This window comes from Rhea pennata, chromosome 18, assembly GCF_028389875.1.
Source record: "Rhea pennata isolate bPtePen1 chromosome 18, bPtePen1.pri, whole genome shotgun sequence".
NCBI lineage: Eukaryota > Metazoa > Chordata > Aves > Rheiformes > Rheidae > Rhea > Rhea pennata.
This window is the reverse complement of record NC_084680.1, coordinates 157004-172703: the sequence shown is the minus strand read 5'-3', so window position 1 is coordinate 172703 and position 15700 is coordinate 157004. Positions and strand designations below refer to the sequence as shown.

The 15700-nt window shown below is 63.0% G+C and overlaps 1 protein-coding gene across 1 annotated transcript; it reads left to right on the top strand.

Moving 5' to 3' along the window:
• Nucleotides 1–6915: 6915 nt before the first annotated feature.
• LOC134148784 (adenylate cyclase type 10-like) lies at nt 6916–15700 on the top strand. Its single transcript, XM_062591281.1, has 18 exons — nt 6916–7093; nt 7715–7819; nt 7946–7984; nt 8516–8659; nt 9113–9321; nt 9600–9696; nt 10024–10112; nt 10405–10596; nt 10833–10954; nt 11410–11486; nt 11810–11999; nt 12295–12347; nt 12741–12894; nt 13230–13422; nt 13985–14071; nt 14463–14746; nt 15296–15432; nt 15537–15700. The coding sequence occupies exons 1-18, from the start codon at nt 6916–6918 to the stop codon at nt 15698–15700; spliced, it is 2514 nt and encodes an 837-aa protein (XP_062447265.1).

The window sequence follows — 15700 nt, the reverse complement described above, 5'->3', positions numbered from 1 at the left end:
AGTGTCAGTCTCTGCATTTAACTGCGACATGTGGATGCTTCTTCTTTATAGTTTCTCTGGGGAGAAAATTTGTTTCTTTCTTATTGAGCTGCCCAGGTTTAAGGGTGGGGGGGGCACATGGAAGCTTTTCAGAAACTCAGAGCTTAAACTTAAACTCTTGTGCTTGCATTAAGGCTTGGAAACAGGTGACCTGGTTTCCAGCAGCCTTTGGCCCCCACTACTGCTCACCAACTGGAGCCCTGGGCTTCTGGTGACAGGAGCACCCTGCTTTAGAGCCTAGATGTAAATATAAGATCCTGACTTGACAACCCTGTTTTTAATCTCTTGGCTCATATACCTGCCTTTGCACAGCAGAAGATTCTCAGATTCTTTGGGGCACCAGTGAGCTCTCGGGGCTGGTCCCAGCAAGCTCTGCTGGGTTTTGTGGCCCAAAGACCTTGGTAAAGGTAAACTCCCTGGCTACAGCACAGTTCTGGGGCCTTTCCTGTGCATGGGACAATTCCTCAAGCCTGTTTGTGGGACGTGGTAGGCCCCATGCTGATCCTGCTTTTCAGCGGGTGTCATATGGTACAGGAGGAGTGCTAATGCTCCTGGTTGGCAGATAGGCACTGTCCACAGTTCTAGTGGCCACTCGCTATTTTGCCAATGATGTCCTGCGCCCCGGTGGAAGAATAAATGTGGAGGCCGCAGAGTGAGCAAAACTGTAACACAGGGACTTTGTTCTCCTGTAGTTTTATTTTGGTTCACAAAAATCACTTCTGGAGGGGGACGCTCAATTTGCAAAATTGGACAGGAAGGACCTGGTTTCAGGTCTCGGGACAGGCATTCAGAAGCTTCTCCAGGGCCCGTTCTAAGTGGTTGTGTCTTCCTCTTCATCCTCCTCCCCTTTTGCAGTGTGGAGTTCATCTATCACTGCACAGATGCCAGCCAGCCAGGCTGCCACAGTGCCAGCTGAGAATATACAGAAGCCAACGAGACACAGAAAGATGTAGTCCTGCTTGTGCAGTTGGATCAGGCAGTCCAGCTGGAGCTGTGCCTCCACTGCGGGCATTTTCAAGCCGCGTAGACCTTCTGGCACGTAGCAGGTGATGTTCTCGGCACCTGCAGAGGGAAAAGCAGAAGCAAGACTAACTTGTCCGTGCCCTGAGCAATAGTGGATAGGAGTCCTGCTAGAAAAGCAGTGGAGGAGTTTCCTAAAGCCTTTGAAAAATGTCTCCGCACTTCACACTCCTTTCCCTGAACAGCCTGGGTGAAAATACGTAGTCCGTCCCTTGCCAAACCAGGTAGCCAGAATGATCAGAACAATTTCTGTGTTATTGTCGCGATAGGAAAATACTGCCGGTTGGATTATACCGCAATGGCAAGCTGCTGTACCTGCGCTGTTGAGTTCTGCTAACTGAGCACCTTCATTTTAATATAAAAGCACTTGTGATTTTTTTGAAAAAACCTTAAACATTTTCTGCCATGCCATAGGCTAAGCTGAAAGAGGTTGTTTTATGCTGGCATAGTGAGGTCTGCATCCACAGAGTCAAGCTGTGAAACTTGGGTTGTTTGCAGTTAGGGGTCACCGAGCTTGTTGTGTGGAAGAAAAAGAGGAAAGTCCTCAGTAATTCAGTTTCGCCGAAATAATGACTGTGCTCTGCCGTATTGTAGTCTAGGCCACGAGAAAACAGATGCTGGTTTTTCCCTCTGGAGCTAGTGAAGGCTGGGCGTAGTAGGAAGCAATGTCTCTTCCTGGTGTTTGTAGAAGGCCAGTGTGGCCTCCAGCACAGCCGCCTCCTTCCCCCGGGGGTTTTGAAATCAGTGCGACAGACTCGGTTACTGCGACAGAACCGTGTCGGTCGCTGCTGGAAGTGCTGGATGGGTGGTCCTTAGGGAAAGGGAGCAGGGGAGAGGGACGAGCAACAATTTATACTGTATTATGTTATGTTGTATTTTGTTATCCGTTGACGAGTGGATACAGCTGCAGAGACCGTTGGTGCTGTTATCGCTCGCTGTCAGGAGCGTAACTGCGGGGCTCGTTCACCCTTACCCCAAGCCGTCGAGCTGTGGGAACTTCCCGCCTGCGCCTCGACCGTGCGCAGCTCCAGCTGAGCATAAAACACTGGCACAAAGTGGTCTGTGAAGCTGCAGTGGCTCTCTAAAGGCCGGGACAGGGATCTGCTTGCAGCAGATTTCAGTGCTCTGCATTGCCCCTCAGTTCCGTCTGTCCCACCGTCCCTCTGCTAGAGCTGTCAGCTCCTGGGACAACCCTCGTTTTAGGGCCGCCTAGGCCTGACAAACAGGGAGTTGCTTTTCCCTGCCTGGATGCAGATAGGCGCACGTGATCCGGGGTTCCCAGCATGGATACACTTAGCTGCAGCATTAAAGTTTACCCAGTTCTCACACCAGTTCCAGGAAATACAACACCTCGTGCTGACTCACCCGCAGCACCTGGCTGGGACATAGCAGCAAAGTCTGACAGAGGAGGAAACTGGAGCTGCCTCCGCTGGCTGCTGCTGAGTCTTTCTGCTCTTTCTCCCCTGCCCTGACACGTGGAAGCAGGGAGACGGGTCGTTTCTTCCCAGCCCTGGCGCAGTCTGTTCCATCTCCTCCCAGCCTCATCAGAAAGGTTTCAGTAGGTGCCTTGGTCTCTTTCCCATCCTTCCCGGGATTGTGCAGGGACCCACACGAATGCGTCCAGTCCTCGCTGCCACTTGCTTTTCTGCTCGTAGCCTTTCAAACCGCCTGCAGTGAGCTTTACTCTCCTGTTCAGGGCTTCCACGTGTAATCTCCAAACTACCTGGCGGCTGCTAGGGGTAGGACTTCTCTACACTGTTCCATAACTGTCTGTAATCTGTATGAGGACAATAAGTACCTTTACAGGCATTTACTACGCCTATTAAGACACTCAGACATCCCTAATTCTGTTCTGTCCTAACACCAGCTTCCTTTGCCCTTCCTTACTGTTCTTTTGTGCCTTTTTCTTACTTGATGTACAGGTTTTCTCAAATTTCTTTTTTTTCTTCCCCAGCTCTCCTTCAGTATTTTATTGTGAATTACTGAGGATCAAGCTTTTTTCATTGGTGCAGTGATGTGTTCCTTTTCAATTTGGAAAATCAAATACAAATTTCATAGCTGCATAACAATTTTTTACCCTCGGCACTAGTGTTTCTGTGAAAAAGGGAACCAGTGATTACTTTGCCTCATGAATATTCAATATCTGTGGTCCAGCTGTAGACTCTCTCAATAAGATGGAAAAGAGCTGGATTTTGGTGAGCCAGATGATGTAAGGAAAGAAGGCTCCTGCCTTCAGTAAACTGCTCTTACTCGGGAGTAAGTGCCTTTCTGCTGCAGAAGTCAGGGGAACTCAAGCGAACGCTCATCTGCAATGCATGTACATTGATTATTTTGGATAACTTAAAACAAAAGCGAGCCAATTTGCTCTGGGATGCTGGCGGAAGAGTGGGAACATATGAAGCCCGTCAGTCATAAGGATACAGAGACACTTTTCTGACCACAGTCTTAACTTGCATTCTGTTTCACCCTGTCAATCGCATTTCACCGGTACCCAAACCAGAACCCGCCATGGGAACAGCAAAAGTCTTTTGCCGAGTTCAGAGCATTTGGATCACGGCTTGATCCTGAGAACCTGTCAAATGTACCTGCTTTGCCAGCTAGAAGCACTGTGATAGCTGGAGGTTATAGGAACTGTCGTTTTGATCTGCTTTAGCACAACAGCTGCCATATTTTTTATGGAAAAAGGCATTGCAGGAGGGGTTTGAGGTGAAGGGGACACTGGCAGAATGGTGGGCAGCTCAGGGCTGGAGAGGCTGAGCAGAGCAGGACAGAACAGAGGCAGGAGCAGAGTACTTCACGCATCTCCACGGAGAGAGGGGTTTTTAACGGACTGTTATGGACGCAGCGATACTGCAGCAGCAACAAAAAGATACAGTCTATCGAGCAGCTGAAGAAAAGGCAGGAAAATCAGAGCAGTAGCCTTCTCTGCAGCTCTCCCCAGAGCCTCCTCGGGCTCCTCACTCTTGGCACTGTAGCTGTAAGGTGCTTGTGACTCGCAGTGACAAAAGTGATAACAAGCTCGCAGTGATACCGCCTGCAGCTGGGGCAGGCACTTTATAGAAGTAGCAATATCCTAGCTACTGGTTACGCTTCCCGATGCGTAAAGTGAAATCCAGATCATCCCCCAAGAGGTTCTCCCGGCAGTCCAGATAGACCAGGTCAGCGAGGAAGCTCAGTTCCACTGCAGGCAGGTATGAGATCTTGTTTGCTGCCAGAATCAGCTGCCTGGTATCCAGTGGGATGGTCACAGGGAGCTCTTGCAACTGTTGCCCTGTGCAGTTCACTTCCAGGTACTGACAGCTGCACCTGCTTGGGCAGTTGATAGTCTCTGATGCCAGCCCCAGCCCCAAAAGAAACATGAGGCTCAGGGGCTGGTGTCCACCTGGAAGAGACATGATCTAACACCTCCCAGAGTGCACGGCCCCTTAGGGAGTACAGACAGACAGGCACGGAGGAGCTGCAAAGGAGGGGACCTAGGGAAGTGGTTTCGTCATTGCAGCCATGCCGACGAGATGTCCAGCGGCAAGGCTGTTGGGAAGCGCTCTGCTTCTGTGGCTCACCTGGCTCCTTGGCAGCCTGCCTGGCTGGAAGCGGAGCCGGGTTTCACCCACTTTCTGGATCTGCAAGTGCAGGGCGGTGGCTAGAGTGTCTCCATGTCACGCTCATTGCCAGCTGACACCTCCGTGATGTCAGCAGCTTGCAAAAGCCACCTAGTTTGGGGACACTGACATGACCGGCCTTGCTGAGCCCGTGCTGCTTTCGTCGGAGTGAAAGCGCACGCCTGTAGGCCTACGAGGCAGGTGCGCCCTGGATGAGGACACCAAGTGTGTGCAGGGCGGGTGTGAGCAAATGTCACAAATGTCACAAAAAGTTGCTGTCACAAATAATGTCAAAAGCCGAGGCGTGGTCATCTGCACTGAATAAACTGAATAAGTGAGCTCTGCACAATGCTACACGGCGTGTATTGGCTTTATCTCCTTTGGGGAGAAGACAACTAAAGAAGCTCTTTCAGAGGTGGTTTTACCCAGGTGTTGGCTCTGTGCCAGGCAGAGCTTAGCATAATGAGCCAATCTGTTGATGGCCTTTAAAATACCTGGGGATGCAGGTGTAAAGCAACATTGGGGGCAGTTAAGTGAGGAATCTCAGGATTTCAGAACCAAGTGCTCACAAGGTAGCAAGCACTTGAGCTTAGGCAGATGGTGCAACCTCCTCTCCCCCTGGCTGTCCAGATCCTGTTGGAGCCCAGTGAGGAGCATGCATGCCTGGGGAGCTGCAGCACAGTGCTCTGAGCCCTCTTGCAGTGTGGGAAGGGACAGACTGTGCTGGGCTGAGCAATGACTTCCTGTGGGGCAGGAGCTTGGAAAGATCACTGCTGTGATCCTGACTTGGTTCTTTTGCAGTGTCTTTTCCCAGTTTTCTGTCCCTGCCCTGGATCTGTGATGCTTTGCAATAGCTAAATGGCAACCCACAACTCTGAGATCAGGACTTTCCACAGCAAACCCCCTCTGAAACCAGATTTCTTGAAGGTATGAAGATACTTTTACTGGGAGAGGAAGCTGCTTTTAGGGCCCTGAGGGCCTAATGGCCCTGACAAGGCTCACCTGAGGGCACAGATCCACCCAGCTGCCCCCCCTGCCCATTGCAGCCCCATTTCAGCCCAGGCCTGGGTTTTCAGTCCCTGCCTGAACTACACTGCAGATGTACCTGGCGCTTTTTCTGCCTCCTGAACGAACCTCAGGCTGACAGCGTAAGCAATTGATTTCCTGGACAGACCTGCTGTAAGTACATTGCAGCTTGTCTCCAGTCCTGTCTCTGGCCCCGTTTTGGTTTGGTCCTGAGGGGCCCATCCAGGTCTCCCTGGAGGGACCCTGGTGCTGGCTTACGACTTGCCTTGTCTGGACTGTTGCTGGGCCCTGTTACCAGCACCCGGCTGCGGGTGCCGCGTTCGGCCCCCGCAGGACCGTGCCGTGTGGGCAAGAGCACTGCCTGCGCAGAGGTTGCCCTCGGCTCCTAGTTCACCTTCCCTTGGGGAACAGGCAGCTGCAGACTGTGTGTGCGCCGGGGTGCCTAGTGTGGATACGGTTCCCTACAGCACGAAAGCTTAACACAGCCCTGGCAACTACAGCAGGGAACTGGGGCTGCCTCCTGCCAAGGCTTCCAACTTTTCCTGACTCTCTCTGATGTGCCTGGGATGGACCCAGTGGTTTCCTTTGCTGCCCTGCAGTGCTGCGAAAGCCCCCCGCCTTCTCCTGTATTTGCACGAAGGCTCTGTCCTGTTTGAGCCGTGCTGTCTGGGCGCAGCGTGCGTGCACAAATTAGGAAGCGGCCTTGCAGCTCCGTCGGGTGTATTGCTGCGGAGCTGCGTGTTCGCTGTTTGCTGAGCCCTGCGGCTGTCGTGAGGCTGCCTGCGCGGTGTGCCCCGAGCGCCCTTCTCACGGCGAAGCCCGCGCGGCTGCTAGGCCGCTTGTGCCGGGCAGCGTGGGAGGCAGCTGCTGTTCGGGCCCCGGGGGAGCGCAGTCCCCGCGCGGGCCTCCCCGCAGCCCTGCCCGGGAGGGAGCTGCGCCGCGCTGGCCCCGTCTGGGCAGCGGGCGCGGGGCAAGGAGGGAGCTTGGGCAGCTCCCCGGCGCGCGCTGGGGCAGCGACGCCTCGCAGAGGCCGTCGGCCGGGCCTGGAGCTGGGTGGCAGCGTGCGGGTCACAGCCGACGGGCGGGTGACGGCGCTGGAGCCGGTTGTGACGCCCCGCTGGCGGCAGAGGGTCACCCGTGCCTCACAAAGGCTGGGGCTCAGTGCGCGAGTCTGCGCGGTGCTGGCTTGTCCTCCTCCCTGCTGGGCACGGGCGTCTTCTGCCGGGGCACCATGGGGAGCCCAGGGCGCGTGACGACGCCTCGTGCTTGGGAGCCGAGGTCGAAGCACTGCTCGGAGCTGGGGGAAGTGGCGGCTTACGTCCCCGACCTGCTTTTGTCTGAGGACTTGAAGCAGGAGAGCCGCTGCGTGGAGAACTTCCACGGCGTGCTCCTCTTCGCGGATGTGTCCGGTGGGTCAGCGAGCCGAGCCGCGGGGACGTGGCGGGCCTCCCGGGGTGCTGCTCATCCCGCCGGTGCTGGAGAAGGGCTCGGGGGAGACCTCCTGGCTGCTGAGGGCTTCCGCCTCGGGCGAGCGGCGCTGGGACGGAGCGGCGGCCGCGGCACGGGCATTTCGCCCGCTGGCAGCGGCACCGTGGCGTGCTTGCGGCCGCCCGCCCGCCGAGAGCGGTGCGCGTAGGACACCGTGAGGCCCCGGCGCAGCAGCCTGGGGCTGAGCCGCTGCGCGCAGAGCTCTCCCTGGAGCTTTGGTGCCGTGCGAGCGGGGCCGGGCCTCCTCCCGCCTCCCTGGCCCCGCGGGCGGCCTGGCCGCGGGCAGGAGGCGAGGCGGCGGCGGGATGTGCCGGAGGGCCCCAGCCGGCCGCAGCCGCCGGGCGTAACGTGCCGGCGTGGGAAGGGGCGAGCGGGCGCTGCGCGAGCGCGAGGAGGCGCGGGAGGGTTCAGGCGGCCGCGCTCGCTGCCGGAGGCCGTCCTGCGTCCTCCCGGCCGCGCGTCTCTCGGCCGGGGAAGCTGCCGGGGCCGCCGGCCGTGTCGGCGCTGCCTGACGCCTTTGCGCCCGCGTGTCCCCGTCGCAGGTTTCACTGCTCTGACGGAGAAGTTCAGTCAGAGCATCAACCTGGACCAGGGCGCGGATGAGGTGGCGCAGACCCTCAACCGGTACATGGGGGACATCCTGGAGGGTAAGTGGCGCCCCGCAGGGGCGCGTGGCGCCGGGCCGCAAGAGCGGAGCGCGGCCGGGCAGCCTGCCGCTGCCTCCTTGCGCCAGGCCCAGGTGCAGCGCTGCTTCTGCTTTCTTTTGTGTGCAGAGCTGCTGGCTTTTGGAGGGGACGTCCTCAAGTTCGCAGGTCTGTCCGCGAGGGAGAGCCGTGGCCTGGGGCGCTGCAGCTGCCGGGGAGCGCTGGAGAGAGGGGAGACGGAGGCGGGAGGCGGCCGAGCGCGGAGGGGGGGCCGCGTGCTCAGCCCGGTGCCCGGGGGAGCCGCCGTGCGGGGCGCCAAGCCGGGAGCTGCAGCGGGGCGGCGATGTGGCGCGGGGGTCGGGCAGCGCGGGAGCTCGGGGCGCGGGGCAGTACGGGGGGAAGGAGGGGGCTTGGGAGAGGCCGCGCGTCCGTGCGCTGGGTGGGACGGGCGGGGGTGTCCGGGTTCCCGCAGCCCCCTGAGCCCCTCCTGCGCTGCCAGCGTGGCCGCTGTCGCGGCCGGCCCGCCCGCGGGGAAGGTGGCCCTGTGCCCAGGGTGCGTCGGGCGGGGAGGGGAGGGCGCCTCCGCGCCGGGGCGTTTCCCGCGGCACGCCTGCCGGTTCCCGCCGCCCCCGCGGGCGGGCGCGGGTCCGGGGGCGCCCGGTCTCGCGGGAGCCGTCCTCACGCCCCCGCTTTCCCCAGGGGACGCCGTGCTGGTGCTGTGGCGCGTTCGGCAGACACAGCTGCGGGACACCGTCGGCCTGGTGCTGCAGTGCAGCCAGCAAATCCAGGCCAAGCACGGCACCCGCGACACGGACGTGGGCCTGAAGCTCCGCCTGAAGATAGGTACGGGCCGTGCCGCGCTCGCCGCGCCGCGGGCGGCCGCAGCTGCAGCCGCGGGGCCCCGGGCAGGGCCGGGGGGCTCTGCAGCCCCGGGCGGAGGGCGCGATCCGCGCGGGGCCCCGCGGGGCTCTTCTGCGCGGAAGGCGGCTGCGCGGTCGCACGCAGGCGGTCGCGCGTGGGGAGGCGGCCGCCGGAGGGGGCTGCCCTGCGAGCACGCGGGCAGCGGCAGCCCTGCCGGCCCCTCGGCAGACACCCCGGGCAGGGCCCTGTGTCCGCAGGGCCCCGCTTAGGCCCCGCGGCCCGTCCCTGGTCGGTCTCGAACGCCTCGAGACAGAGGCCTCCGCTCGCCGCGGTCGGACGAGGAGCCCGCGCGCAGGGCCGAGCTCCGGGCTCGGAGCTGCGGGGGCTGCGCGGGCAGCAGCGCGCTCTGCCGCAGCCGTGCTTGTGTCTCGCCAGGCATCTCTGCAGGGCACATGTCCTTGCTGACGGTCGGAGACAAACAGGAGCAGCGCTTCCTGATCGTCGGCCAGGCCGTGGGGGACGTTTGGCAGGCCCAGAACCTCGCCAGCGCCGGCGACGTCATCCTGTCCGCCGGCTGCTGGGAGCTCTGCAACCAGAGCAGGGTCAAGGCCAAGTGCCTCAAAGGCCAGAAGGCTGCTGTGAAGGTGAGCAGGACGGCATCCGGAGCGCCGCTGAGGAGCCGGCCGTGGGCGTGAGGGGGAAGGAGGGAGAGGGCTGCGGAGGTGAACGTGGAGGGAGCTGCAGGGGTTGGCGCAGGTGGGGAGCTGCAGCTGCGGCCCTGCCGTGCGAGGGCTGGCTCTGGAGTCCGCTTGCTGGCTTGGAGGAGGGGGCGGTGGGCCCTGGGAGGGTTTGGCTCGGCGGGCGACGGCTTCCGTGGGCCGTGGAGCTGTTGCGGAGCCCCGTTTGTTCGGGGGGCCTCTAGGTTACAGGCGTGGAACGGATGTCTCTCTCCGAGCGGGAAGACATCTCCTCCAAGGTCGCCCGAGCGCGGCTGAGCTCCTGCTCCCCTCAGCAGCCAGGTGAGCCCCACGCTCCTGCCGCTCTGCGGCTGCCCAGGCGGGTCGGGGCTTCGGCAGGGCGCAGCGGGGAGCAACGCCCTGCGCCCTCTCCCGCTCGCGCTGCAGCGTCCGTGGCCGCGCTGAGCTCCGGCGCGGGGGCTTGCTGCCTCCTCCTCCCCCTTCGAGGGGGCTGCTCTGGCCGAGCGCGTGCGAGAGGAACCGGCGTGCGGGTGGAGGAGCGCCCTTCTCGCGGAGCGCCAGCGGCAGCCCCTGCCGTGCGGTGCCCCCGGGGCAGCTCGGCCGTGCCGTGCCGTGCCGCCAGCGAGCGCCTGGCTCTTCCTTCCTTAGGCGTCCTGAGGCCTGCCATTACCCTGGCCCCTCGTCGTGCCCTGGGGAAGCTGCTGCGCAAGTACCTGCCAGCAACGGTGCTGAGGAAGGTATGGCCACGGCTGCCGGCGGCCGCGTCCTTGGCGGGCGGGAGGAGCCGCGCGTGGCCGAGCGGGAGCTCGCGAGAGAGCGGACGTGCTGAGACGGGGCAGCCTCGGGCGAGGAGCTGGGGCAGCCGGCGGGGCGCGCTGCCCGCGGCAGGAGCCTGCCCGCCGCGTGCTCGTGCGGGGAGAGGGGCGGGCGGCGGGGGGCGGGTTTCCCTCTGCCCTTTGCAGGGGGTTGTTCGGGCGCGACCGTGGGGGATGAGAGAGCCCCCCGCGGAGTCGCGCTCCTGTCTGCCAGCTCGACGACGGACAACCCCTGGAGTACTTGTCTGAGCTGCGGCCGGTCACCTGCCTCTTCGTCAAGCTGCAGTTTGCTGCCCGCGTCAACCTGACGCACATCTTCAAGGCCATCCAGGACAGCAGCGTGCTGATGTCGGAGATCCTCCGTCCGCACAAGGGCGAGATCAACAAAATCTCCATGTTCGACAAAGTGAGCGTGGGGGCGCGGGGCACCGCGCAACGGGTGGGCAGCAAGGGAGAGGGGAGCGTGTCCGTGCGCTGGGCAGCGGGGAAAGGAGACGCAGCTCTGGCTCGGCGGAGGGACGAGCGGCCTGCGGCCTGGGGCTGCCGCGCAGCTCTGCCGGCCTCGCAGGAGGCCGGGGCGTCCCGGCGCGAGCCGTGTGCCGCCGGCGTTGTAACGGGGCGTGCTGCCTGTGTCCTCGGCAGGGCTGCACGTTCCTGTGTGTGTTCGGACTGCCCGGACAGAAGGTGCCCTGTGAAAGCGTTCACGCCTTGGAAAGCGCCGTTAAAATCTCCAGGGCGTGCTTGTCGAGGCCGCGGAAGATCGAGTGAGTGGGGAGGCGTGCTGCGCGGGCCGTCGCCGGGGCGGCGGGGGTGGTTTGCCAGAGAGAGGTGCCCTCTCGCTCGGCCCGCTCGGTGGCGGGGAGGAAGGAGGCAGAGCCCTGAGCAGCGGCAGCTGCCCGTGGGGCTTCGCCGGCCACGGCCGGGGCAGTTTCTCCAGCGCGCCCAGGCCAGCGGGGGCCCCGGCAGGAGCCCTCGGAGGGCGGCAGCAGGAGGGCACGAGGCCCGGGAGCTGCCGGGCCCGAGGGGAAGGGTTGGGCCCCGCCTGGCTGCTCCGGGCAGCCCGTTCCCGCTGCGGGCTCACGCTCGCGAGCTCCGCGCGCCCGCAGGGTTTGGGCTGCCGGGGGGCTGGCGGGGCGAGGGGCGAGGGGGTGGCGGTGGGCGGGCAGGCGGGGCTGCGCGCGGGCGCTGCTGACCGCCCGCCGCTCTCCGTGCGCGGCAGGGCGGTCTCCGTCGGGGTCACCAGCGGCACCGTGTTCTGCGGAGTCGTCGGCCATCGCGTGAGGCACGAATACACAGGTACGGCGCGGGTGTGCGAGGAGCGGGCGTCTGGGCCGGGTCTGTCCGACCAGAGCCGTGCGCCGAGGGCAGAGGCGGGGCGGCGGGGAACAGGCCGCTGCCCGCGCGCGCCGGGCTCGGCCGAGGGCTCGGCCCGTGGCCCGCGGGGAACGACCGGGGCGGAGCGGGTGCCGCCGCGGGGCAGGGCCAGGGGCTCCGAGCCGTGTTGGCTCGCGAGGGTCCGGGGCTCGTCCGAGCTGCAGGCGACGCAGCCGTCGGCCTCGGAGGGTGCGGCGGGCCGCTCGCAGAGGCGCGTGAGCGTGTGCTCTCTCTGTCTGCGGCAGTCATGGGCCAGAAGGTGAATTTGGCAGCTCGGCTGATGGAGCACTACCCCGGGGTAGTGTCGTGTGACGCCGCAACCTACGCCGCCTCCCGGCTGCCCCGCTCCTACTTCAGGGAGCTGCCGGAGGCCAAGATGAAAGGGGTTGTCGATCCTGGCGCCGTCTACCAGTACCTGGGGATCTCGGAGAAGCCGTGAGTGTGCTCGTTGAGCAGGGTTGCTTGGCTGGGGCCCGGCGGCCTGGTGGCCGCACTCGGGGTCCGGTCAGGGTCGGCAAAGAGCAGCCGCTGCCCTGGCCGGGCTTTGGCGGTCTCCCGGGATGACCTTTGCAAGGCCGACTTTGCCGTCCCCCGGGAACTTCGGGAGAGGTTCCGTTGCAGGGCTCAGCCTCCGTGAACTGCTCCCCGGGAGCAAAGCCTGGGAGCGCGACTCTGCGTCCTCCAGCTTCTGCCTCCCTGCCTGACTCTCGTGTTTCTCTCCCCCTGCTAGGGTACTCGGCACGGGTGTCCCGAAGGCGAGGTCCGAGTATTCCCCGTTGCTCGGTAGGTGGAGACCGCCTTGGTCTCCTGGAAGCCCGTTTCTTGCCCTCGGTACCTGTTAGCGCTGCGCCGGGAACGGAGCAGCTTCGTGCTCTGGGGCGGCGCTGCCTGCAGTGGCCGTAAGGGGTTGGTGCAGAGCTCGGCTCCTGGCTGGTGCCGGCATTTGGGGCTGGGCCACAGCTGGGGCCGGGAATCGGGATGAAGCGGCGGCTGCTTGCTGCCGTGCTCTGTGGGTTGCACGGAGGGAGCTTCCAAGTGGGAGGGAGGAGCGCTGGGTGGGGGCGGGCTTGTCGATGGGGTGGAGGGAAGGCGACTTGGCGGCGAGAGGGAAGGGTGCGGAGGGTTCTTTGCTTTTCGGCTCACTGCAAGAGCTTGCTTTCTGGTTTGCCTTCCCAGGTCGGGAGAAGGAGCTCGCCCTCTTTGAAAGCCACCTGAACGCCTATGTGGCTAGGAAAGAAAGCCACATCCTGGCGTTTGAGGGCGCGATAGGCTCCGGGAAGAGCCACCTCTTTAGTGAGCTGGCCTGCTTAGGGCAGGCCGCTGGGCACAGGTGAGCGTTGCGGAGCGGTACCTGTGGGTGCCTTCCCCCGGCCAGCCCCTGATGTTCTTGGGGTGCTGGAGCCCCTCTGCCAGTGCGCCCGGCCCTTGCGCTGCAGCAGCCCTGAAAAGCCTCGTGGAGACGCTGCTCAGGGGCAGCAGCGCGCTGTTGTCCGAGGTGTCGAGGGAGGGCGAGGCGTCTTTGGGGCTGGACACAAAGCAAAGTAGAGCCCGTGCTGAGGGCTCGTTGTGCCGCTCCAGAGCGAAGAGAGAAAGCCAGTGGCCTGCCGGGCAAATGGTGTTTGGGCGGCTCTCTGGATCTCACTGCCTTTTGCTTTTGCCTGGCAGGGTAGTGGCTGTGGAGCTGACGGAGCTAAACCAGCGGCAGGTCTTCTCGGCCGTGCACATGGTGCTGGCCATGGCCATGGGCCTCCAGGCCTGTAAATCCTGCAGTGCCAGACAGCTCGTCCTGCAGGAAAAGCTCCGAGGGCTCATGGAAGAGAGCAGCTACTGCCTGCTCAATGTGCCCTTCCTGGTTAAGGTGAGAGGGGGAGCCGTGCCTGGCGCCGGCGAAGACTCGCTTGTGCGCTGCCCTGCGGCCGCTCTGGTGGGGAGTGGGCTTAGCTGGCTGGTGGGGAGAGCAGGGGGGCAGCACAGGCTTCTGTTTGTGGGCGCAGCAGGGGGCTGCCTGTTGGGGGTGAGTCCCGGTGGCAGGCTGCTGCAGGCAGCTCCTGGGGTCTTGCGCAGTGGCCTGGAAAGGGCATTGCGGAGAGGCTTTGAGCACCAGCTCGTGGGCCCCGTCTGAGCTTGCTGCTGCGTGAGTGGTCTGCTCCATGGCGAGGGAACAAGCTCTTCCCCCTCCCCACCCCAAACGCCTCCCTCCCATACCCCAACAGCTCTGCCGCAGACCCCCAGCAGAGGAGCCCTGTTCGAGGCTCAGGGTGACATCCACGCTGTCTCCCCCGCCCGCGGCACTGTGTGGGGGAGAGGCGTAAGGTGCTGAGGGCAGCTGAGGCGTTTGGCTCAGTTGGACTTGTGTGGTGGGCAGGTGTGCTGAAACGCCCTGAAACTCTCTTTCTCTGTGCCTGTGCTTTTCTGGCCAGTTCCCACTGTCGGAGCAGGTGTCCAAGATGAGCGGTGCTCAGAGGACAGTGGAGTTGGAGTCGATCTTCAAGAAAGTGCTGCAGAAGGTGAGCAGTTCTCTGCGTCCTGGGTCGGAGGAGGAAAGCAGGCTGAGGGCTGTGCAGGAGAGCGGTGGGAGGTGTCGAGAGGATAGCGTACCAGAGCCCTTGCCCTTCAGAGGCTGGACTGCCCGTGCCGTGCCCCCTGGTTGCTGTCCCCCTGCCAAGTTGGAGGGCACGTGCGCAGGAGGAGGCGGAGGGACGGTGTCTTTGTGCACCAGCTTGCGCGAGAGACCTTGAAGTCTCGGAGACAGGAAGAGCCGGGGAGATTCTGAGCGGGGGAGAGGAGAGAGACTTTGGAGCGCGCCGTGTCTGGAGAGAGGCCGGCCAAAGCTGCTGCCGCGCAAGGTGCTAGAGAACGGCTCCGACTCCCCCAGCCCAAACAAGCTGTTTGTTTCAGACCGTTGAAGAAGACGTTGCCCTGTTTTTCATCGACAACGCGCAGTACATCGATCCTACCTCCTGGGCTGCGATGTCGCACGTGCTCAGGGACGTCCCGATCTTCCTGGTCGTGGGCTTTGCTCCCGGGCGCTGTGGAAGGGAGAGGCTTTGCAAAGCAGCTGCTGACATCGTGAAGCTGCAGCAAACGACCTACGTCCAGCTGGAAGAGCTGCAGCCTGCAGCTGTCGTGCAGAAAGCCTGCCACGACCTCGGAGTGGTCAGCGTGCCCCGGGACCTGGAGACGTAAGTGCCGGGTAGGGCCTCTGAGCTCTCTCCGACGGGTGGAGCCTCTGCCGAGGGCGGAAGGGAGCGGACGCCCAGGAAAGGATGCGGGCGGCTCCTCGGAGCACCGCCGCGTCTGTGACCGTCGGCTGGCGGTTGTGAGCCGGGAGCGGGCAGCCGCCTGTGCTGGCGGACATGGAGCGTAGGTGGTGTCGGCCCGTCCGCGTCGCGCTGCCAGGCAGGGAGGCGGTGGTGCTGGGCCCTGGGGTGGCTGAGGTGTGGCAAGGCGCAGGGGGTGATTTGGAGGGGCCCAGGTTCTCGCTGGTGCCGGCGAGGACGGAGGCTGCTGGGGACAGGAAAGGAGGAGGCGGCTTGCTGCCCTGTGCCTTGGGCACTGTCCGCAAGCGCTTTCCTGCAGGTTGCAGCAACTGCTGCGTCTTCAGGGCAGCTCGGCTGGCAAAGGCCGTGGGAGTCGCGGCCCCTCGAAAAGGGAGGTGCAGCTGTGGCGAAGACGCTGGCCTCCGGCGCGTCCGTCCTGCGCCAGTCCCTGCTGGATCTGCTCCTTTGCAGGTTCCTGATGCAGAGAAGCTACGGGATCCCGTATTACTGCGAGGAGCTGCTGAGCTACCTTCGTCGGCACGACCTGCTCCTCTTCCAGCAGCAGCGGAAGCAGGAGAAAGCCGAGGCCAAGTGGGAGAATCTCTTCAGTAAGCATCTTTGTGGCTGGCTGCCTCGGTGCTGTGGTGCCTCTCCCACAGCCCTTTCTTGCCCTGGAGTTGCCCCGCACCTTTGGCACGGTCGCGTGTTGCAGCAGTGCAGAGCGAGGTCTGGCTCGGGCGTGGGTTCCCGTGCCGCTGGCCGCTGGGACGGGTGGAGCAGAGGCTGGGGGTTTTGTTGGCTTTGAGAGGAGCAGCGGTGCCGCTGTGGCGGGAAGTGGCGGTCGAGGAGAAGAGGCGCTCCCTGGCGCTGAGCTAA

Excerpts from the sequence above, each read along its gene's own strand:
- LOC134148784 (XM_062591281.1), top strand. The coding sequence starts at position 6,916 with ATGGGGAGCCCAGGGCGCGTGACGACGCCTCGTGCTTGGGAGCCGAGG. Across the intron at positions 7,820-7,945 it reads CATGGGGGACATCCTGGAGG|AGCTGCTGGCTTTTGGAGGG; the intron begins GTAAGTGGCGCC and ends TTTTGTGTGCAG. Across the intron at positions 13,423-13,984 it reads ATGTGCCCTTCCTGGTTAAG|TTCCCACTGTCGGAGCAGGT; the intron begins GTGAGAGGGGGA and ends TTTTCTGGCCAG.